The 24,271-nt window shown below is 44.5% G+C and overlaps 1 protein-coding gene across 2 annotated transcripts in view; it reads right to left on the reverse strand.

Annotated features, from left to right (window-relative positions):
• Positions 1-24,271, reverse strand: part of Oca2 (OCA2 melanosomal transmembrane protein) — a 220,857-nt gene that overhangs the window by 128,234 nt on the left and 68,352 nt on the right. For both annotated transcript variants that reach the window (XM_075952458.1, XM_075952457.1), the window contains exons 11-18: positions 23,152-23,217; positions 19,856-19,912; positions 18,417-18,541; positions 17,211-17,349; positions 14,009-14,141; positions 12,581-12,728; positions 9,812-9,869; positions 8,507-8,615 (exon numbers count right to left, since the gene is read on the reverse strand). In XM_075952458.1, the coding sequence (XP_075808573.1) occupies positions 8,507-8,615; positions 9,812-9,869; positions 12,581-12,728; positions 14,009-14,141; positions 17,211-17,349; positions 18,417-18,541; positions 19,856-19,912; positions 23,152-23,217 (835 nt within the window). The remainder of the gene's footprint in view (positions 1-8,506; positions 8,616-9,811; positions 9,870-12,580; positions 12,729-14,008; positions 14,142-17,210; positions 17,350-18,416; positions 18,542-19,855; positions 19,913-23,151; positions 23,218-24,271) is intronic.

Genomic DNA, 24,271 nt, shown 5'->3' on the forward strand with positions numbered 1-24,271 from the left:
CAACACTGGGTACTGAATCGTGTTGAACCATGTTTCCTTCTTGCCTCATGTGGACTGACACACCGCTGGCCATGGTGTTTGCAAACACTCCTCACGAAGTAAATAGTGAAGTACAGATTAATTTCTGTCATCTTGGTAATTATATTTAATATAAAAAATGTTAGCCACTCTGAGCAAAAGGCAGATACTAGCACACGAATGACTCAAATACATGCTGTACACAGGTAAATGAGAAAGAAAATGAAGGGAAAGAGCACACAAAATAAAGCCAAAAGCCACGTGTGATGGCACACACTTGTAATCTTAACAGTTAGGATGCTGAGGCAGGAGGGCCATGGGTTCAAAACCAGCCTGGACTTCACAGTGAGTCTGAGGCCAGACTGAGTCCCTTAGTAGCTCTTTCTAAAACCCAAAGGCTAGGATGCAGCTAAGTGACAGAGGTGTAAAACTAAATATAGATTAGTAAGAGTAAGGAAGTAAATACTGGATTGACTGTGCTGATGTCAGGCAATGAAGATTTCAAGATGAAAGAAATTGATGCTGAAAAATGATGGCAAAGGAGAAAATCCACCAAGAAAGCATTACGAGTCCATAGATGCCTCTAACAACAAAGTTTTTAAGTACATAAAGCATAAGAGGAAGTAATGGGATAGACAACTCAATAATATTTGGAGACTTCAATGCTCTTATCTCAGTCATGGACAAAAAGCCAACAGATCAACAAAGACGGAGATACCTTGAATCAGAAAAGGAGAAATGTCAACAAAATGGGTGTCTGTACACTTCTCTAAACAAGTCAAATGTGAAACATCTCATGTCCATGTGGAAAATTCTCTAAAATGTATTATCACATAAACAAATACCAATAAACTTATGAGTATTGAAATCACAATAAACTGGATTTTACACTGGAGCTAAATTCAGAAGACAATGATGACAGAAAGTTTGGGAAATACACAAATGTGTGAAAATGAAGCATCACAGTGCATAAATTCTTTGATAGAACTTTTTTAGAAACTTAAAAGTAAAATCTAAAATTCCTTGAAATAGTGGAAATGGAAACCCAGAAGAACAGCATTGTTGTGAACAGGTAAGGTAATAATCACATAAGACAGCCTGCTCCAATCACTTTAACTTTGGTGTTCAGGAGCACTATAAACCCAAAATAAGCATAAGAAAGAAAATTGTAAAGGTTATATTGAAAACAAATAAAGCAGAAAACATACAAATCAATGGAGACAATCAATGAAACCAAAACTGATTCTTTGGAAAGATTCATAAAATTGACAAATATTTAGCTAAATTATTACGGTTTGAATGCAAAATTTCCCCCACAGGCTCACATGTCGAAGAGTTGATCCCCAGTTGGTGGGTCTATTTGGTATCCCCCACAGGCTCACATGTTGAACAGTTGACCCCCAGTTGGTGGGTCTGTCTGGTATCCCCCACAGGCTCACATGCTGAGCAGTTGGCCCCCAGTTGGTGGATCTGTTTAGGGAGGTGGTAGAGCCATTTAGTATGGAGCCTAACATGGGCCTTTCAGGTTGTGGGGAGACGCTACTTCTAGATCAAGCTCTCTTTCCTCGTCTGCTGACATATGAACAAGTCATGCTATAAGGCCCCCACCCCCACGGAGAATGCCAACATGTGACATGTCCCTCCCAAGCATGAGGACTGTAACCTTCCAGTGTGACTCAGAATAAACCATTCATCTATTACATCGATTTCGTCAGATATTCTGTGACCGTGATGAGAAATGTGACTAATGCATCAACTGGCCTTGAGATGCAGATTAACCTACTCAGATGACCATGAACTTCATGACAACCCACATGAAATCCAGATTAACCTACTCAGATAACCAAGAACTTCATGCTAACCCACATGAAATGCAGATTAACCTACTCAGATAACCATGAACTTCATGATAACCCTCATGAAATGCAGATTAACCTACTCAGATAACCATGAACTTCATGACAACACACATGAAATGAAGATTAACCTACTCAGATAACCATGAACTTCATGACAACACACATGAAATGCAGATTAACCTACTCAGATAACCATGAACTTCATGCCAACCCACATGAAATCCAGATTAACCTACTTAGAAAATAACTAAAACTTCAGTTCTGTTAACTCACATGAAATGACCAACTCCTAAAACATACAAACCACTGATGCTGCTCCAAGAAGAAATAAAAATATGAATGAAGCTCTCTCGCATAGAGACTCTGCTTGTAATCACAGTACTTCTTATGAAGAAAATATTTCTTGCAATAAATAAAGGCAATGGGTTGACGACCAAAACCGAAGAACTAAAAGTTTAAACTAAAGGAGACAGGCTCACATCCTCATGACCTGGGAGTAGGCACTAGTCAGCTAGATGTAACATCGAAATCAGTCTTCAAAGAGGTAAAGCAACCTCTTCAAAACTGAAAACTTCTGTACTTGAAGAGAAAGAGACACTATCAGCAAAACCTGGTGGTAGACTGTGAGCTACCAGACGCTGGGGAGGCTGAGCCGGGAGATTGAAACCTTCAAAGCTAGCGTAGACTTCAGTGAGTTCAAGGCCAATCTGAGTAACTTGGCGAGGACCTGGCTCAAAATAATTTTAAGTGGAGTGGCAGAGAATATCGTAGGGAACTTGCCTAGCATCTGTGAGGACCTTAATTCAATCCCAAATACTACAGCAGGAGAATGAGGAGGAGGAAGAAGAGGAGGAAGAACAGAAATCATCTAGAGGTGAGTTAAAGCCCGGGGAAGGAGGTTCTTAGACTATATGCAAATACACACCATTTTAATTGAGGGACTTGAGCCTCCAAAGGTTTTTGGATCCCTGGGGAGTGTTGAAATCACCTCTCAAAGATACCAAGAAATGTCTGTACCAACCAGACACTAGAGAGACTAACGAATGTGTTAAGAGGTTTGGAGAATGTTCAGTTAGAAGAACCCCCTTCCTCTAAAAAGTATGCCCTCGGCCACTACAGCTATGTGTTATGTGGCCCTGTCCTCTTGGCTGGCATTCCCAATGTTCGGGAAACAACACTGCCTGCCCCAACCAGACTCCGCGCCTGGGACTCTGAAGCTCAAAGCAGCCTTTCCTCTGTGTATGGATAGAGCGATTCTATAGACTGACTGAGGAGTTTCCAGGAAAAGAGAAAATGTATGGCGACCCAGGGGCAAGCAGGTTTGCCGTGTGGAGTGGCTTCTAGCAGGCGCACCTCTCAGAGCCTGTCCTCACCTGACCTCTGCTGGCCGCCCATAATCATCCCCACACTCCTCTCTGATGCGTACGACAAATCAAATAGATTGCCTGTCACTGAAAGTACTCCCTCAAAGGCGACAAATAAACTGTGCCGAGACAGAAAGTCACTAAGAGATACCTCGTGCACGTCAGCCTAGACCTAGAGGAGGAATCCATCCTACCTGGTGCTGCTGAGGCTGCATCCAGGCTGCGGGAAGGCAAAAGGAACAGCCTCTCTGGAAAACTCCGGGAATTCTCTTTTAGAGTCAAACGTACAAACACATAAGACTAATGGTCTCACCTCTAGATAAATAGCCAAGAATGAACATTTAAATTCACACAAATCCTGAAGTTGGTTGCCATTTGGACCAGCTCTGTTCACTGTTGCTAAACGTGGGCTGACCCTCAGTAAACGAATGAACACACAGACCTGTGCCTTCTCACCGCTGCTCAGCAACAAAGGAGCCAAGCTTTGACACAGTCCGCAGCACGGAAGGCTGCCCCAGCCATGCAGTGTCAGCACAGGGGACGCTCATCTCAGAAGGTTGCATCCAACCTGATGCCACCTAAGTGACGTTCTCAAAACAGATGGCTTGCTAAGGATGGAAACTCACCCATCGTTGATGGGAGAGGAAACAGCCACCAGGGAGAGCCCGGGGCTTGTGGGATGATACTCTGATTCTGCTGGTAATTACATAAACCTCTATAGGTCAAGAAATATAATTTCACAAGAAAAAAATCCATTTGTTCTGTAGTAATTTTAAGAAATGAGAATGCTAAGTCTGCCTTGCTTAGGTTCCGGTTCTTCAGAGAAGGAATGTGTCAGAGGATGCTACACGCGTCACATGGTCAGCGTCTCACAACGTCCTTGTGCACTGCATGAGACCATGTGCCTTATGTCACGGGGCATTACATTGTATCACATGATGGATGCTCTATGTATGGTGTTTTCATGTTTTGTGACATGATACGTTTCAGGTGCTATGACGTAACTATACCACGATGCTATGTGAGGCTATTCTGTGCTATTTGACTTTTGGTTTACACAACACACAGTGTGCCGACTCATTTGTATGTCAACTTGACACCAGCTAGAGTCATTTTGGAAGAGGGAACCGCAATTGAAAACAGGTTTGTTGTACGTTTTCTTGGGGACGCTAGATGTGGGTCAGCCCCTCCCACGGTGGATGACACAGGAGCTTCTGTAGAGGACCTGAGCTGATTCCTGGCACCCACATCAGAGAGTTTACAATCCCCGTGATTCCAGACACTTGCTTTTGTGGGTCCCTGTGCTCCCATGAAAATATTCACACATACACATAATAAAAATAACAAAAATAAATCCTTAGGAAGCAGAGGTGCTAATCCCGACCTGTTTTCCCCTCTTACAGGCTCAGAGTTTCTGCTCTTACATTGCAGAATATGATAACATCTTTGTTCACTATGTACCTGGAAGACAGTTAACCTGTGGAATATACAAAGCTCCGAAAATTAAATAGGAACAAATTAGTAAATCAATCAATAAATAGACTAACATAATGAAATGACAAAATACGAAATACAAGTAGCCATAGACAGGTGAAAAGCCATTTAACATCCCTCAACATCAGAAAAAATCATATTTAATCTATAATATGACTCCACCTCATCCTGTCAGAATGATAGTCATTCAGAGTCCACGATAGTCCAGGTGGGTGGTGGCGCTCAGGAGGTGGAGGCAGATGGAGCTCTGTGAGTTAGAGGCCAGCCTGGTCTACACAGTGAGTTCCAGGACCTCCAGAGCTACACAGGAAAACCCTGTCTCAAAAAGCAAAACAGAAAGAAAGAGAGCGAGCACATGATGGCAAATACCAGCAAGGGTTTGAACAAAACCTTGATGCACTATCAGTTAGTATAGACACCATGGAAACCAGCATGGCCGATTCTCCAAAGAAGAAAAACAACTGAAAAATAGATCAAGTACACGAGCCGGCTATGCCACTCCGACGTACTTGCTCCAGGAGTCAAAGTCCACCGACCAGAGACACTTGTGTATCAATGTCTGTTATAGCTCGGTTCACAACAGCTAAGTCATGGGACCAGCTCAGTATCCAACAGTGCACATAAGGGAAGAGAATATGTGGAACACACACAAAAGAATGAAAGTCATTTTCAGAAAAATGGATGCAACTTATTGCCACTATATTAAGAGAGTTAAGTCGGTCTCTGTAATTCGTGGTCCTTAGATTCTGTATCTGATCATTATATATGTGACATGAACATGGAAGGGACACTGTAGGGGACATGGGGACAAATAGGAGGGGAGGGGGAAAGGAGGCAGTGCTGGAATGGGGAGATGTGTTCAAAGTACACGCATTTTCAAGAAGACGTCCTTCTGAAAATCAGTACTACATAGAATGAAGATATCCCCATTTAAATATTCTGCCTTAAAATGCTAATCAGACTTTCTTTGCTAGTCTACCTGACCTTTCAGGATTAGGAAGCAAATAAAGGCAATGTGTAGCCTCGGATTCCCGAGAAGATATCTGTTCACAAACTAAAGGGGAAGAGAAACAACACTGGTGTTAAAAGTAGAACCGAAGTGCTGCTTCACAGTCACAGGTGCAACAGCGGCACAAAGAAATGAGATGTCTTTGTACAAAGGCTTAGCTTCCGAGGCCTCAGCCTGCATGAACTGCAGGCCACTGGGTAAAACTGAGATCAGGCAATGTGGCCTACCCCAGTGAAAGGCGCGTTGGTTGTCCAGTGCCAAACATTCAGCCTTGAAAACCTACATATTAGTAGCATATGGGCTCAACAAGTTAAAGTTATATAAATAAATATATAAATTTATTAAGTTATATACATATATATGTGCAAAAAGGACTGATGAAGAAGAGAGGCCGTGAACTTGGAGAAACGTGGAGGAGCACACAGAAGGGTTTGCGTGAAGAAAAGGGAAGAGCAAAATGTTGTAGTAAATTAAAACACAAGCAAGTACAGAGACCCACAGCCAGACATTTGCAGAATCTAAATCAGAGATCTCCATCGAGTCCCTTCCCTTTGGAGTGCAGGAAACCCAACAGAGGATGGGAAGAAAGAGTTTCAGGAGCCAGAGAGGTCGAGGACACCAGGAGAGCACAGTCCACAGAATCAGCTAAGTTGGGCTGATAGGAGCTCACGGAGACTGAAGCAGCGATCACAGAGCCCGCAGGGGTGTGCGCTACATCCTCTTCATATATGTTACTGATGCTAGCTTAATGTTTTGGTGGAACTCCTAACAGCGGGGGTGTGGCTGTCTCTGACTCTTTTGTTCTTGGGCTCTTTTCCCCTATTGGGTTGCCTTGCCCAGTCTTGATATGAGACTAGGTTTGGGCCTAGTCTTATTATAACTAGGTATGCCCTGTTCTGTTGATGTCCCTGAGATACCTGCTCTTTGCTGAAGTGGGAGGACCTAGGAGAGAAGGGAGGTGGAGGGGGAAACTGGGAGGAGTAGAAGAAGGAGATATTGTGGTCTGGATGTATTGAAAACTAAGAATTAACAAACAAAGAAAACAACTTCTATTTTCAAACAAAAATTGTTGGTCTATCGTCTCATATGAAAATAATAGACATTTCTAGTTCATAAACATACATTATTTTTAAATCAATTGATATATTGTATGTTTTCACAAATAAAAGCTATGTATCCTTAAAAATAAAATATAATCTCAAAAAAAAGCCTGATCTTCCCCAACAGTAACTAAGACTTTTTAAAAGTTTATATAAAGATGTGTCTTTAAGGGTCATGGTGGCACACACCTTTAATCCCATCACTCGGGAGTTAGAGGCAGGCAGATCCCTGAGTCTGAGCCCTGCCTGTTCTATAGAGCAAGTTCCAGGATGGCCAGGACTACACAGAGAAACCCTGTCTCAAAGAACCAAAACAACAACAAAAAAAATGATGTGGCAAATGTTAGCAAAAAAAAAAAATGTGTGTGTGTGTGTGTGTGTGTGTGTGTGTGTGTGTGTGTGTATAAACGCGTAAGCTCCTTTGTGTGGTTAGCTTTTCAAATGCTTACATACTCTTTTCAAGCACAAATAAAGCTAACTTATTTGTGAGCCCGCCAAAAAATATCTCCAGTGGAAGGCTTCTGTTTGGGTCTACCATGTTCACTGTATTTGTTTAATTATCCATGGTATCTTCATCTTCTCAGTGATGAAAATTTGTAACGGTAAAACTGCGGTGTGACTGGGTATAATTAAAACAATCACACTGTAACCATTTCTAGATGTGCCTCCACCAAACACAGCTGAGATCCATGCCGCCATCATTAACACTGCCTGTTGCTTTCCTGGGACTTCGGGAGGTTTCAGGAAGACCAGTTCTGCTGTCGATAAAGAACACCTGTCGGCTCAGAGCCAGGGTTGCCAGCCGAATTGGATGCTACATCAAACATCTATTTCTCGTTGATCTATTCTTTCAGATGAGGTAGGTTTTACTAGTAGATTTTTCGGTTATCTTTCAAGTACCGACATAAAGATTGCTGTGACAGAACATGGAGTCTGCGGCAAGTGTGGGGTGTCTGTGGCAAAGATGTGCCCTGGGAGTTCCAACCTGAGAGAGCCATTTTTCTGACCATGACACAGAGCTGGAGAAGGGCGGTGGCTAACCACTAGAGAGATGTGCTGACAACATGGGAGGACCAAAGGGATGGACTGGGAGAAGAAGCTTACTGCATGGAAAAACCACCTCTAGCCAGACAGGACACTGAGCTCGGTAGAGCCCTCCCAATCCTCAACCCCTTCGCAGCCATCATTCTGGACACTGTGAATAGGTATTGCTTTGATTGGTTTAATAAAGAAACTGACTGGTCAATAGCTGAACAGGGTAGAGGTGGGTAGGAGAGCCTAACACAGGAGGAAAAAGGATGGAGTCAGGAGTCACCAGCAGATGCTAAAAAAGCAGAAGATGCGCATTCCCTGCTAATAAAGGTACCGCCACATGGCAGAGCTTCAATAAGGAATATGGGTTGACTTGAAATGTAGGAGCTAGTTAGTAATAAGGCTGAGCTATTGGGCTGAGCATATACAGTTACTATTAAGCCTCTGAATGGTCATTTGGGGAACTGCTGCCGAGACACAGGAAAAGCTCCACCCCCAACTCTGCTTGTGATGTCACGCTGTGTGGAAGATACAGGCATCCATCTGGGAACAAGCTTGGGCGCCTTCCCATCCACACTGCCACATCAGATGCAAAAGTTAGCAAAGAAGTTAACAGAATAGTAAACTCACCAAGATCAAGATGAATGCCAGGGACGAAGGAGTTGAGAAAGAACATGGAGATGACAAACCCCAGCACCGTCAGACACTTGACCAGCAGAATCCTGTCCGTTATCCTGTGCTGTGAGAGAGAGAAACACAGCTCATTTTCTCGGGACAGTCTTCAGATTCTCGAAGCATGCCCACGGTCCTACATCCTTTGAATTGCTCTGAGTTTTAAAGATAGAACGTCAAAATTTTGTGAGAACTAAAGAAACTTTCACTAGTCCCGGAGAGTATATGCTATAGTGCAGTGAGATATTAGCAGACACTTTGTGGAAGCCATAAGACTTAGACACATGGTCTTGAAGATACACGCATTTCCCAAGGTGTCTGTGTGTCCTGTGTCTGAGTTCTGATGTCCTTCCCGTAAGTAGCACCCGTGTGATGCTGCACCTAAGAGTCGTTACAAGGTGTGGCACTCAAGCATGACCTCCATGACAGTACCATCTCTACATGTCTTTAACATGCTTGAGGTATTCTTTAAATACCGTCGTTCCAGCAAAAGGAATCCAGAGACAGTGAAATGCAGTTTTTGCCTCTTGTCGTGGGCTCACGAGTACTGGGGCAGATACACACTTGTGAACGCAGAGACTGTTGTGTCTCTGCAGAGTCTTCATGAATCGGGGGACAAGGCAATGAGGGTACTGTTTCCTGTGAGTCCCTCAGAAGTCCTGGGCTCCATGGACAGTTTATCACAGCAGGGAAATGAGCAGGAAGTAGAAGCAAACCTCTGCCCAGAAGTCCAACCCACAATGGTAGTAGACACACAGCTCACACCTGTCCCTAGAACTCCATCTCCTGCATTACACCCCAAAAATGCACACCCTGTAAGCTCTCTGGGTCAGGAGAACCGAGCAGCAGAGGCCAGCTAACTTGGAAGGCACTTCAGCACACAGAAAAATCTTCCATCTCTTGACAAAATAATTCTACCATTTTAGGCAATCATCTTCTTCATTAGCACAAAAATAAATTATACCTCAAGTAAAGCTATAGGAATAAAAAACAGCAATGTTTTTCCATCACCAGCTGAATCTGAGGTCATAGGGGGAAAAAAGACATTTTTGAAGGGACCAGCACACAGAAATGACAATAGATGCAGGTGGGCTGGTGTGAGCAGAGCCCAGGGTGCACCTGAATCTGGCTACAGCACCATGCCACACAATGGTCTACAATTGGCTGTGTCAGCTGAAAATGATAATCAAATCTAAGAAGCAAAATAATCACCTTTCCTACAAGCCATGATTCAGAAGCCCTTGAGAAAAGAAGACACGATACCTTTCTTTGCAGCTCTTGGATATTGGTCTCCCAATTTTTATCTTCCTGTGAGATTTGTCTGTAAGAGAGAAAGGACTCTCATTATTCCTGTGTTGCAGGAAGCTCACTGCTGCTGCGTGAGTTTAGCAAGGCGGCATGGGCAGCTGTGAGAGCCTAGATGTATTTGTGGATCCTGTCACAGTGGTGTGAGGGCTGGAATGCCCATGATGCCCATGAAGGTGACCACGGAAATTAGGAAAGCTATTTACTCTATATTCCCAAAGAAAAAGAACAAAAATCATGATCTGAAAGTGGAGAGACGTTTTAAGAGCAACTGTAAAGAAGAAAAATGTCTTAAAGATCACGTGCCAGTGCGCGAGAATGACGGACAGATGACGGACAAATGGGGCAGTGTCTGAGGTATTGCCCTGATATTCCCACACACTTTCAGGAATCTCTGTTTTAGTTGCAGCACCTAGTCCAACAAAATGCTAGCTAAATAGCTGCTGTTATGCTTGCTTACAGAATAATAACAAGGAAAACAGTTATACATATTCCGTTGATCGTATTTTTTCAGCTCTAGAAACTATTTCAGTTTACTTGGGAGTATGCTGCATCCAGCCCAGCGTAAGGTCGGAGAACAGCCTGCAGGAATCTGCTTTCTTTTTACCGTGTGGATTCCCGGAGCTGAATTTGGATCCTCAGCCTTGATGTCAAGCACCTTTACCTGCTAAGTTGTCCTGGCAGCCCCAAGGACCAAAGTTTTGAAAGTTCAAACCCTGCAAATAAAAGAACCCAAATACAGACCACCATGCCAAGGCAAGGGTGCACGCTGCTTGTGACCTCAGGAGTGTGGTAAGAGCCCCTCATAAGACCTGGTCGGTGGGCTCTTAGGCCAGTAACTGTTCTGCCTCTGTGATAAAACACAGTGGCCAAGGTAACTCATGGAAGAAAGGATTTATTTATTTATTTTGCCTTATGGTCTTATGAACTGAAGGACAGAGAACTTAAGAGAACAGCCATCAACTTCATTAAAGAATTCAAGCAGTTTAAAGACGTCACCAAGAAACAGCTAAGTGAAATTGGAGAGAAAGAACATAAGGAGAATAAACACCTAAGTGATCCCCAAGGAAACACAAATGTCAGACTGGTAATAACGACAATATAGGGGTTGGAAATGGAATTCAGTGTGGAAATAAATGAGTTGAAGAAGACTCAAGCCAACACGAAGATGGAACTGTAAAACCTACTAACGCGGTTTGGCTTCACACATAAAGTTGGCTTCTTTTCATGTGACTAGTATTTTAGTTCTTGAGCTTTCAACACACTTCAGTTGTTATATATGCTCAGTGTTTTAACTATGAATTGCTGTGGGGATTTTCTTTTCTGGTCTTGTCTATCTGATGTTCTGTGTGTATCTTGCATCTGTCTGTATATGGCTTTCCTTAGTTTGGGTACAAGTTTTTTTTGTGATCTTGTTGAAGACCTGGTCTAGCCTGGGCTTCTCCCTAGTTCATGCCTCTTATTCAAAAGCTTTTTTCTTTTCATGGTGCTCCACCTTTACTTTATGATCCTTTCCTGTAGTTTTAAAACTTTTTTCATATTCCTTGCTGTTCATCATTGAAGGAAGTCAGGACAGGAACTCAAACATGGCAGGGAACTAGAGGCAGGAGCTGATGCAGAAACCATGGCTTACTGGCTTGGTTCCCCGAGCTTGCTCAGTCTGCTTTCATATAAAACTCAGGACCACCAACCCAGATATGCCACCATCCACCAAGGCCTGGGCTCCGCCTCATCAACTGTTGATTAAGAAAATGGTTTACACTCAGATCCCATGGATTGAGGTTCCCTCCTTTCAGATAATGTGAGTTTGCATATCAAACTGGCATGAGACTAGCCAGCACACCCTTCTAACCTCCCTCCCTTTCCTTGTCACTAAATCCCAACTCCAGCAGGCACTCCCTGCTATCCCACTCCTCGTCAGGAAAGCAGGTAGTCTGTCTGTAAATCTTCCTCTCTCCTGCTTCTCTATGTCCATTTCCCCATCTCGTCCTCTGTTGAGGACCTTCTGGGGTAACCTCTCTTCACTGTCTTCCCCTAGTCCAAGGATCCTGATTGAACACTCTGCTCTTCCCCTCCTACGAAACCCTTCAGAACCTTCGTCTATCCCCATTCCTAAATGTTAGCTCCTAATACTCAGAAATACATTTTTACCTGGAACCCCCCCCCAGTGTCCGTAACTATCAGGTCCAAGAAAATTTCCTAACAGGCATCACACAGCCCCAAAATGCCCCAAAATTCAGAGAGAAAATGGAAAGCAGGAACGAAACACCCATCCAACAAACTCAAATCCAGAAATCAGCGCCTAGACCTATAACCACCCCAATCCCAGATGCCTAGACACCAGCATAAAAATGCAGTCAATAACAGTCAAGGCAATGTGTTTCCACTAGAGACCAGATATCCCCCCATAGCAGGACCTGAATATTCTAACATAGCTGGAACACAAGAAAAGACCCTAAGACGACACTTGTTCAGCCGTGTTCATTGCTGCTCTCTTCGCAATAGCCAGGAGATGAAAACAACTTAAATGTCCTTCAGTTGACAAATGGAGGATCAAAGAATGGAACATATACACTGTGGACGTCTATGCAGCTGTGGAAAATGATGAGATCTGGGTATCATATGACAATGATTGCAATGGATTATGGACCTCGTGCGATGCCACCATTAAGCACAACCGGTAAGGGGCCCCCCCCCGGTATAGATCCAAGCAGGACCATGTGGTACCTGTGGAAAGAACGCAGCCTTTGGGCCAGCAGATGCTCCAGGGCCAGCACTTTCTCCAGCAGCAGGCCACGCACGGCTGTCTCCTCGCGGCTGGCTGGACTGATGCGCTGTGCCGTCAAACGCCAGACATGAATCTCATGTTTCAGTTCTGCAGAGAAATAAGGGCAAGGCGCTGAGTCTCTCCCACCCTCGGGCATCAGCAACGCCCCGCACTGTCCCCGTGCGCCAACAATGGGCATCCACGTTCCACCTAGCAGGAGAGATGGTTATGGAACCAGATGACGGCACTGAACTCTGAAAGTCATCAAGCAAGAAAAGCCATTTCAACGCTGCCTGAAGAACAAAGTCCTTTCTCCAGCAATATCTTTTTTTAATCCACGTATTAATTTATTATTGTTTGTGCTTTTGTTTGAGCAAAGTCTTACCTCCGCAACCCTAGCCCATTCTCACTGGCTCTGATATCAACCAAAATCTGCACGTTGCTGCTGCGCTTTTAATACAGTTTGCCATTGCTTCTCAGATGTTTGGCTAACAGCAAGAGAGCTGGCTTGTCCTCTCCAAAGTGTGTGACGGGCCAGGGAACAGCAAAGAGGCCTCGCCAGTTGCTGGAGCCATGCTCCAGGGTGTACGGTCTCCTGGACAGTAAGCTATTATAAATAAGCCTCTAACTTCTTAGCTTGCCAAGCCGTGGTAGTTAGAGCAACACAAACGGACTCAGTCAATTGCCCAGCCTCTGAATGGTTTCAGAAAGACAGCTCTTGAATAGCAGCAGTAGGGATATGGCTCTCGGGCAGCCAGGCTTGGCACCTCTAGAGGGCTTCTGGTAGGAAAGCAGGAATCAGGAAAGCCTTCCCTCTCCTAACAACCCCCCCCCCCCAGCTCCTATCTCACACAGGAGAGATAGGAATCAGCTGGTGAGATGCTGGCCAGAAAGAAGCAAACAACACCACCTTCACCCAAGGCTGAATTCAGACACCTTCTGATGTAGAACGGGAGAGAGGTGTTTGCCATCCATTGCTTCCTAAGAGAGTAAGATATTTTATGAGGCTTACCTTTAACCTCTATTTTACAGTTTGAATATATGTGTGTGTGTGTGTGTGTGTGTGTGTGTGTGTGTGTGTGTATACATATATACACACACACACATATATATATGGAAAAGGCGCCAAGATGGTAACCTAAAAGCAAGACAGCCTTTATGGCTACTCAGTAGCCTCAGACTGAAGCAGCCGAGAGCAGCTTGTTGGACAAGTTGGAGGTATCTGTGGACAGCCATTGCTCCTAAGCATGCAGCATCCTGTGGACAAATAAATACCTTCCTGGGGACCCTGTGGGGGAGTGGACCCCTCCTGCTTATAGGACTGTCCCCTGGGGCTGGGGGAGAATACTGCAGCAGACTCTGCAGCATGAGGAGGTGCTCATACCTACCGACAATCTCGCCGGGCTCCTTGTTATAAAGCTTTCTGTTCCAGTACAGAAGTCTGAGGAGTGGGAAGGAAACCAGGAGAATGAGGCAGATCCCAAGGAACATGTGCACTGTGAAACCAGCAAAGTCCAGGCCCTGGAAGAACAAAGGAGCGATACGTGATATATGTGTGTCCTGGGTGGAGGTGGGGGGAGGTGAGGATGTGAGCTGTAGACAAGAGAGGCTCTGGACAAGAATCCTGCAGCCAAACACGGGTGCTTAGTAAGTCTGAAATGGTTAAAGGCTTTCTGTTGTTATTTGTTGGCTTTTACGAGACAAGGTTTCTCTATGTAGCCCTGGCTGTCCCAGAACTCACTTTGTAGACCAAGCTGGCCTCAAACTCAGAGAGATCCTCCTGTCTCTGCCTTCTGAGTGCTTGGATGAATGGTGTGCACCACCACCACCCATCTGATTAAAGACTTTTTTGTACGTCTGTGTTTTTGAAAAACCAGTGGTTACGTAAATTACAAGCCACCTTAGAAGGGAACAGAAATAAGCAATCGCAACTAGCTCCTAACCAGATTTAGACTGTCTCTGTCACAGGGCAAATGTGTTGCCCAAGGATGGGTAGGGATCAAAACATTGAAAAATGTGGCCATGTATATTCATTTATTTAGTTGTTAATCTTTTTAATCGTTGGCTAAAATACCTGCTGTGGGTTGGAAGGGGCAGTCTCCTCACTCTTGGGCACTACAGCACCTGCACAGAGCACAGAATCAGCTATAAGGGTGCTAGGGAGGCAGCCTCGCCCTTCCTTCCAGCTTTCTCTGCCTGCCTGTGGGACCGTGTCGTGGTCACCTGTTGAATGCATTTCATTTTGATAAAAACCACCCTTAGGTTAATTTGTTAGCGAGTAACTCAACAATATTCTTAGCTAATTTTGCTCTTTAGTTTATTTTGTTCTTTTATGTAGATCCTTAAGCAAATATGCACACTATCTCTTGAGCCCAAAAAGAACAGATGAGCCCTTAAAGATAATCACCTATAAGAATTCAAGTAGATTCCATGAATAGTTACTGCTATGGGGAGCAGGCAGTCAAGTGTACCACAGTCCTGTGGGACGCTGGGATCTCAGAAACTGAAGGGTCTTGGCAGGAAGGGTGTGGTCACAGAGGACACAGCAGCACAGCTGTGCCATGAGCCATGCTCACATAGGTAAAGGTAGAAAGCCCATGGGTGTTCAGTGAGCCGCTTCAGGAAAAACCACCTTCCACCACCTCTCACTACAGAGCTCAGGTTAATTGCCCCAACCTCCCAAGTAATGGAGTTGCAGGTATGTGTCACCAAACCTCGCTCAGAACTCAACAAGTTTTGGGAGTTCCTCAGTCAAAACACTACCTTAAACTTGAACTTTATCTATAGAATTCATACCCCAGATATCTGATTGAAAGATAGTTATTTCTTAGGTGTCTGTAAAAATCTGTAATTTCCTTTAAAACCAGAAGAAAAAATGAACTCCGGGGTGCTGAAGAGATGGATCAATGCTAAAGAGCACTGACTGTGATTGCAGATAGTGTGGGAAGTCCTTCTGTCTATGTGTTGCTTTTATTGGTTAATGAATAAGGAAACTGTCTTGGTCTGTGATAGAGCAGAACTTAGATAGGTGGGGGAAACTAAACTGAATGCTGGGGGAAAGAAGGTGGAGTCAGGAGATGCCATATAGCTGCTGCTGGGAACAGACAAGCCGGAACTTTGCTGGTAAGCCACAGCCACATGGCAATACACAGAATAATAGAGATGGGTTAAATTAAGATGTAAGTGTTGTCTGAGTTTCTGTCCTGCCTGGTTCCCACTGTTGTTAGGTCCCAAAGAAATCACACAGAGGTCTATATTAATGATAAACTGATTGGGCCATTAGCTCAGGCTTATTACCTCTTATAACTTATATTAACCCATTATTCTTGTCTGTGTTAGCCACATGGCTCCATACCTTTTTCAGTGGGGTAGGTCACATCTTCCTTCTCCTGTGTCTGGGCAGGACTACAGAGGGAGCTTCCCTCTTCCCAAAATTCTCCTGTTCTCATCGACCTGCCTCTACTTCCTGTTTGGTTGTATTGCCTATACTTCCTGCCTGGCTACTGGCCAATCAGTGTTTATTTAAAACATAATTGACAGAATATAGACAATTGTCCAGCACCATGTAAGAGGTAGCCAATAAGAAGCTAGAACTAATAGGCCAAGCAGTGGCTTAATTAATACACTTTCTGTGTGGTTATTTTGGGGCTGAGCAGCCAGGAACAAACAAGCAGCTTTTCTACTATAGCAGAAGACCCATATCTTTTCCCCCAGCATCCACATGGTGGCTCACAACTGTCCAGTTACATGTGACAGACTGACATCTTCTTTCCAAGGGATTTGAAACCCCTTCTAGCCTTTGTGGCACCAAGCATGAATGTGTTGCATAGACATGCATGGAGGCAAAAAAACACCCACAAGCAAAACAATAAAAAAAATCAGCATTAAAATTTTAAGAAGCCTAAGAAAATTTCTTGTAATATCAATCCATTTACCTCTAAACCAATCAGGGCCTAAGACCTAATTTTTAGTTTTAGCAAATACAGCCTGAGGAGACAGGAGTTCTGTATCCTGAGTAAGTCTGGGTCTGTTCAGAATGTATGCACCAAACTTTCCTCCCATTAGAAACAGGGACAATTAAAGAAAGGAGAGATAAAGAACAATGAGAAGACAAACGTTAATGAGGCCCTGGGAGACAAGCACAGCACTAAATGGAAGTTGCTAGAAGAGTTTTGCAGATAAACTTATCAAGCAAAAGGAAGGCAGAAGAGAAAAACCCAAACTGATACTTTTCAGAAAGAGCCGGAGCAGATGCAGCGTGCCGTTGGATGCTGATGTTTTCCCTGAGCCTGTTAGACACGTGTGTCTGCAACCCATTGCTCCATCTCATCCCTTTGTAATTTCCTAGACATTTCTCGTTGATGTTCTTAGTAACAAAACCACCTTCCCAACACATTGATATCAACCTAAATGCAGCCCTTCCATCCTGCAGGGCTTTTCTTCCTACTTCCAGTCCTTCACATAAGTGATAATGGTGTGCACTGTGGCAGCTGGGACCCTGGTTCACAGCACTCAAGTAAAGGATGTTGTAAAGAGTGCTCAGGTCAGCTGTGCATTTCCTGAAAGCAACCCTACTGTGCTGCTCCTTACCATCTTCCTCAACTCCTGGTTGGAAACAATGATGACATTGGGTGGATCCCCAATGGCAGTCGCAGCTCCTCCAATGTTTGTGAAGATCACTTCTGCAATCAGGACTTGTCTTGGATCAAGATTGAGCACCTCACATAACCTATTGTGGATATAAGAAAGTGGTAAGGCCTGTGTGCAACCCGGATGTTTAAAGCACTTGCTTGTACAAGGGAGGCACACTCACGCACAGACACACATATACACACGTGCACACGTACAGTCTGGGAGAAGAGTAAGGCACGGAGTGAGCCTCAGCTGCAACATCCTCAGGTACCACTAATTACAAGGATTCTTTTAGTTAACGTAGCACAGTCGGAGCTATCCAAGTGATGATGTACTTTCTGCCTGCTCCCAGCCTGGAGGGAGTACTGTGTTCTGTGTGGAGGGCCCTATGGAAGAAGGACCTGTAGCAGGTAGATGGGCACTAGCCATCAGAGACCTTGAGACAGGAGAGAGGTGGGTCATTAAAAGTCACCAGCAATAACACCAAAGTCTGCTGACTCAGACCCTCATCTGTCTTTCCCTTTTCTAAAGAGAGCCTAAACTCTCTCTCTCCTTTCTTTGAATTACCACCTTAATTATTTCTTCCTTGGCCCTAGACCTCTATCTTGGCTGTATGGGATTTACCTTGGAATCTTTGGAAATCCCAAAACCCTGATCACCTGAAGACTAAGTCCTTGGAGTAGGTAGAAGGATGAAAGTGTGGGAATTCGTGAGCAAAACTCCTGGTATCTGGTGATCTATATGTGTGGCTTGCCCGTGTCCTGCATGACACTCTGTTCTACATGCATGGCTTGCCTGTGTCCCATGTGACAGTCTGTTCTACATGCATGGCTTGCCCGTGTCCCACATGACAGTCTGATCTACATGCATGACTTGCTGTGTCCCACATGACAGTCTATCTTTTGGAAAGCAATGTGCATGTCTTTCAACTTCTCGTGGTATTACTGAGCTGTGCTGACACCTATGCCTGTCTAGAGTTCTGCAGTCACACAAGCCAGAACTGTTGGACTGGAAGTTAATGACCTGGACTCCAGTGAGGGCATGGATACTATCCCTTGTCTTTTTTAGATGTTGAGGAAGGAGCCTTGAACCAGGTGGTACAACCAGAGTACAAATCCGCCCCAAAGCTGATCTTCATTTCTGTGTTGGAAGTGTTCTACACACCTTATGGTAACAGGTGTAAAAAGGAGCATTGTGGTGACATTGTCTAAGAAGGCAGAGAGGATGGCAGCGATGAGGCAAAGCATCATGATCATGGCCCACACTCTTCCTCGAGAAAGCTGGTACGCCTGAGATACACATACAGGAAGGAACAAGCCAAAATCAGTTCATTCATGATGTAGAAGCTATGTCCTCACTAATGACTCCAAGACATGGGGACCAAAATTCTCATTCGGAACTTGCAAGTTTGTTGAAGAAGTTATCCTTCCAGACTGATGTAAAATCATTGCGGAAAATGTGTGCGATCCAAGTGAACCGATCCTATAGAAACAGAGAGCCAGGATAGAGGCTACAAGGTGGGGAGGGAGAGAAGAGAGAGATTCTGGTCAAAGGGTACACGGTACAGTGAGGAGGTTTGGATCTGGAGAGCTACTACACAGGCAGGGTGACTATATTCAATGTCATGTATATTTCAATATAACTTCAGAAGTGAATGTCAAGCAGGTGTAATGGCTCACACCTTCAATCCCAGCACTTGGATTGAAGGCTGAGCCGATCTGATCTGGGTAAGTTGAGACCAACCTGGTCTACATAGAGAGTCCTAAGACAACCGGAGCTATGTAGAGAGACGCTGTCTCAAAAGCAAAAACAAAAACAAGTAAATTTCAAATATGTCCCCATAAAACTGGTATGTAAGGATAATGCTAGTTGGCTTGATTCAATCATGACACACTGTGTACGTATACACTGAAACATCATATTATACCCCAAAGCATATACAATTATCAATTATCAATCAAATAATAGTAATTATAAGTTTAAAAAATGACCTTTAAGGAGTTAGCATTTTAGCCCAGTGATGGGATCTGTGCCAAGCATATACAAGGCCCTTTGCCCAGGCCCCAGCAGAAATTAATAAATACAGCCTATACAAGATTAAAACAACAAAAAGTACTTTTCCCAGATTTAAAAGCCAAGACTGTATATGTCTAGAAAGTAAGCATTGGAATTACATCCCCAAATACAATCAGAAGCTGATGGCTTGACATATCCAGACTCTTGCATGTAAAGCGTGTTCTGATACGTAGCCCAAAGCAGCCCACTGCAATGCTGCTGCACGAATGCTCAGGGAGAGAGCTCTCTGCCTTGAGCTCCCTCTTCATTTACTTATGGAGAAGTTGGAAGTGTTGCTCTGAGTCATGCTTAGCATGGCAATTACACCCAGATTTCCAGAGGCCGCTTTGAAAGGAGGATGGAATTTTAAATATTTTAATTTACTAAATGTATGACATTAGAATAATAAATAGCATCATTCAGTTAGTTAATGTTATTATTTATCAATTACATACTTGTGCTTCTATTGCTCTGATTATATGTAAGTATTTTTATGCCTATTATTTATTGATCGGGTGTATGGCCATCAAGTACAACATCACACCTACCTTTACAGCGCAGTAATCAAAAAATCCCGTCTCTGAAAATATGGCTACTAAGATCATCTAGAAGGGAAAGACAAAAAGTAGGTAGCGAAATTTTTTCTTAGCAAAATACCACATTGGAACAATATCATAATGACCCCATCACGAGTTTGCACTCTGGCTCCTGATATCTGTGTCATCAAGAGCAACTTTGCCTTGTTGGATGTCTGTCACTTTCTTAGCCGGGCAGTGGTGGTACACGCATCCCGCACTTGAAAGGTAGAGATGGCAGACCCCAGTGAGTTCAGCCTGGTCTCCACAAAGCAAGTTACCCACATGTCCATCACTTCAATTGACCACCATGATCACTTTGAGCAGAAGCTCTTACAGATGGTTTTGTATATTCCTAACCTAGGCATTGTCCTTAAAACAGGTTATCAACCCATCTAACCCTGACAGCAAACATCAAGTGCTGTCCTCCCTCGTTTTATAGACCAGAGACAGATGACTTGATTAGTCTTGAAGCTTGAAGCAGGGAAGGCTATAGGTCAGCAGGTGGCCTTTGTATCTAATTCTCCCCATACACAGCGCTCAGAAATTTAATGCCTTTAAATAAATAGCTTTAAACTGTGCCAAATTTTGGTTTCTAACATAATGAAACTGATTTTTTTTTTCCTTACAGATCTGATGAACATGGACAAGCTGGACCACTGGTAATAAGTCTGACCTCCAGGCCTCTGTGCACTCGGAATGTTTACCTGTGTTTCCACTGATGAAAACAAGAGATGAAAACAGCCACCACATGGACTAACGGGAATAATACCCCCTTTATGCTGTGCTTAATCAACCAGGAATTCCAGCAAGCCTGAAGTTGCTAGAACGTTTCCCTTTTTACAAGAAGTGGAATAACACTCCATTTCTTCTTCTTCTTCTTCTTCTTCTTCTTCTTCTTCTTCTTCTTCTTCTTCTTCTTCTTCTTCTTCTTCTTCTTCTTCTTCTTCCTCCTCCTCCTCCTCCTCCTCCTCCTCCTCCTCCTCCTCCTCCTCCTCCTCCTCCTCCTCCTCCTCCTCTTCTTCTTCTTCTTCTTCTTCTTCTTCTTCTTCCAGTGGTCTGTTGTGGCTCCCTTTTTTATGCAAGTGCTTAAACCCTATCTTCTTCCCAAACCAACACAGAGGTTGGTTTCTCCACGACGTTCAAGACCAGAGCACAGCCCCGCCTTCCTACCCTCCACCTTACTATGTGTTGACTCTGGAATGAGAAAGTGCAGGTTCAAGCCCTCAGTAAGGTGTGCTTGGTTTACCATTCTGCACCTCAAGTGTTCTGCACCTCTGGATGTTCTCTCCCTTGTGAGGTTTCTGTGAGAGCTTGATAAAATTATATGAAGTGCTTGGAAGGCCAGGGACCCGATACACCTTTCAAATAAACCGTATGAAACAAAAATGCATCCAAATCAGTTCTGACTCAGCCCTGCCCTTGTCTAGAGCAGCTTCCTAATTCAGCGGGCCCCTGTGTGGCTGTGTGTGGCATGCAGTACTTCATGGGAACATGAGTGGACAGTTATGGGTGGCAACCTGTGTGGCAGTCTCTTTTCATGGGGAGCCATTCCATTGTGGTCTGATAGAGAGACCGGGGCGAGCAGCCTCAGGAAGTAAGCCAGGCAAAATCAGGCCCCCTTTGTGCACTGACCCAATAGTAACAAAAGCACAGAATATCTAAGTGTCTGCTGGAACAATTTTAATTAAGCAAAAGAAATATCTGGTCATTTTTATAGGCTGAATTCCGTCTCTCCTGCTCAAAATTCGTATGTTGAACTACTAACTCCCTGGACCTCGAAATGTGGCTATACTTGGAGACAGGGCTTTTAAGAGTGATGCTGAGATCATTAGGGTGGCCCCTAACTGAATATGACAGCTGGCTTTCTAAGAGGGTGTGATGAGGACACGGGCACATGAGGAGGAGACAGCCAATGAGGAGCCTCAATAGAGGCCAGACCTGCTGACAGACTGATCTCAGACTTCAGCCTCTTTAGCTGTGAGAAAGGAATGTTTATTCATCAGGCCCTCACATATGCCATGCTTTGTTATTGCCATCCTAGGAAACCACTACACTGTTTGCTTAACTTCTGAAAAAAAAAACCAACAGTATATTATAGACACTTAGTGTGACACCCCCCTCCCCCGCTTCTTCTATCCAGAAGACCACGCCCGATTTGTTTCTCAGCAATCCTGTTGGACAAAATTATCTCAAAGCTTGTACCTGGAGGCCTGTAAGACAGAAAAAAGCCTGGCTCGAGTTTGAAGGATAGCCTCAAAACTACCGAGTGAGGATGAGACAGCAAAATCTAGGTAGGCACCCCTCCAGCCAGAGGGAGGGCTTAGCTGTCTCTCATTGGCTGGAGGTACCCCCCCCCCCCCCCGCATCACATCAGCCAGTATGATGCTACTTAACACTCACAGAGATAAACTGAGTTCCTGCTTTGACTTGACTCCCTATCCTGTCTGATTATCCTGTTTGTGGGGCTGTGGAACAGGTGGATAGCGCACTCACCTTTCCCTGGGGAGGAGGCCCGCCCAGCAGCATCCCACACAACTATCGGCTCCTCCATGAAACCTGAGTTCAGAGCCTTGCTCCGCCTTCCCCTTCAGAGAGGATGGCAGCTCTGAGTGCCTTTGAAGCCTAGAGCAGGTGCCAGCAAATAGATGACTGTCTGGTGGCTTCTGCAAAGCGAGCCTCCTGATGTAGCGTAGCACAGATGTAGCCCCACAGACCCTGTCTAGAGAATAACCCAGGAACACATGATCTTTTCCACTGTTGTCCAGGGCCTTGCCATGTCTCACTTGTTCTAGCTTAGACTTGCAACACATGCTCTATGCTAATCCTCTATGAGTTTATCTTTCCTTGCTACAAGCCAACTTGGTCATGTTCCTCATAGCTTAACAGTATGATAATCTGACGAGCGCTAGAACTCCTGCTTAGGGACACTTTTCTTTCTATTATTAAAATCACTTTCCCAATTACTGAAATTGTCCCGTGGTTCATTTATTTAACATATGCCACTATTTTATTTTAAGGTTAATAACTCAAAAAATTGCTCACTTTCGTAAATACCGACGCCACGTCATTGTTCAACAAGCCCTAACGAGCCAGAGCACTGGTCATTTCCTCCTCCCTGGGAGAAATGAGCTAGACCTGCTCACACTTCTCAATCAAGCCCTGTCAAGAGGTATGCCATCTTGACTTATAATGATAGGGATCAGCAAGCATGGAAGAGTGAAGGACCCAGACTTGGAGCCATATCCTGCTGGGAGGACTGCAATTACCATGCCAAACAGCAGCGCCAGAGTCTCAAAATCAATCCACTCCACCACGTGGGTCAGGCTGGGTCTCTGTAATCAAAGCACAAATTTGATTTAATTAGTCCCATGCGTCAACCCACTGACGAACGCTCGGAAAAGGGGCTGCCCTTAGTGCGAGCCCACGCTTCGAGCCAAAGTTGGAAACACTCCACCCTCTTCCCTTTGAAATTGGATTATATCATTGCTGAATAGCACTCGTGACCCAACGTGTCTGTCGCATCAAAAGTATTCATGGGGGAAAAGGGATTAAAAAAAATGTAACCCTGCTTCTGGAAGCTCTAGAAAGATTACTGCCTGAATTATTGCCTGAATTGCAGGTTTGGTCTGCACATGTTTCCCTCAGTGGAGTGGCATGATTGACAGCTGTCTGTTCTACTCTCCAAGGGCCACTAGCATGAAGTGCAAAGTGAGGGACAGCCAGCACCTAGCCTGCTGGCAAAGGGCGACTCACTGAGTGACCCAGAGGCTTCTTGATGCATGTCCCTGCTATGTACCATAAGTGCCATTTCCCAAAGGAAAGATGATTCGAGCCATACTTATGAGAACAGGCACATGACTCGGAGATTCGGAGACAATCTCTCTCCAGCACAGACAGCACCCCACACTCACGGACTGCATCCAGCTTGAACAGGTTCCTCTTTCCCATGCTAGCAGTTTCAATTTCCCCAAGTGAGTTCCCTGAAATCAACATGGCCAACCAGATGTGCACATCCTAGTTTAAACATCAGCACTGCCTGGCAGAACCGGATCTCAGCCAACCCCAGCAGGAGAAGACCCTAAGCCTGTGATATAGACTGCTTGCTGACGAAAACCCTGGTCAGGTTTATTCCAAGACAACCTTGTCCCTGCCGTGGATGTCCTCTTCTTTCTTCTTACATGACTGGGCTTTCATTGGGGACAACAATTGTCTCATTGGGGGGACAACAGCTCAGGAATATTTGCCTAACGTCCATGACGCCCTGGGTTCCATTCCAAGTGCAACGAGAAAGCCAAAATTTTCTTGTCTCTAAAGTTTTAGAATTTGGGGATATTTTACCTTTCAGTTTAGCATCTCTTTAAGGCAAACCCAGCCAAGGGGGGAAAA

The sequence above is a fragment of the Microtus pennsylvanicus genome, chromosome 18 (assembly GCF_037038515.1).
Source record: "Microtus pennsylvanicus isolate mMicPen1 chromosome 18, mMicPen1.hap1, whole genome shotgun sequence".
In the NCBI taxonomy this organism is placed as follows: domain Eukaryota; kingdom Metazoa; phylum Chordata; class Mammalia; order Rodentia; family Cricetidae; genus Microtus; species Microtus pennsylvanicus.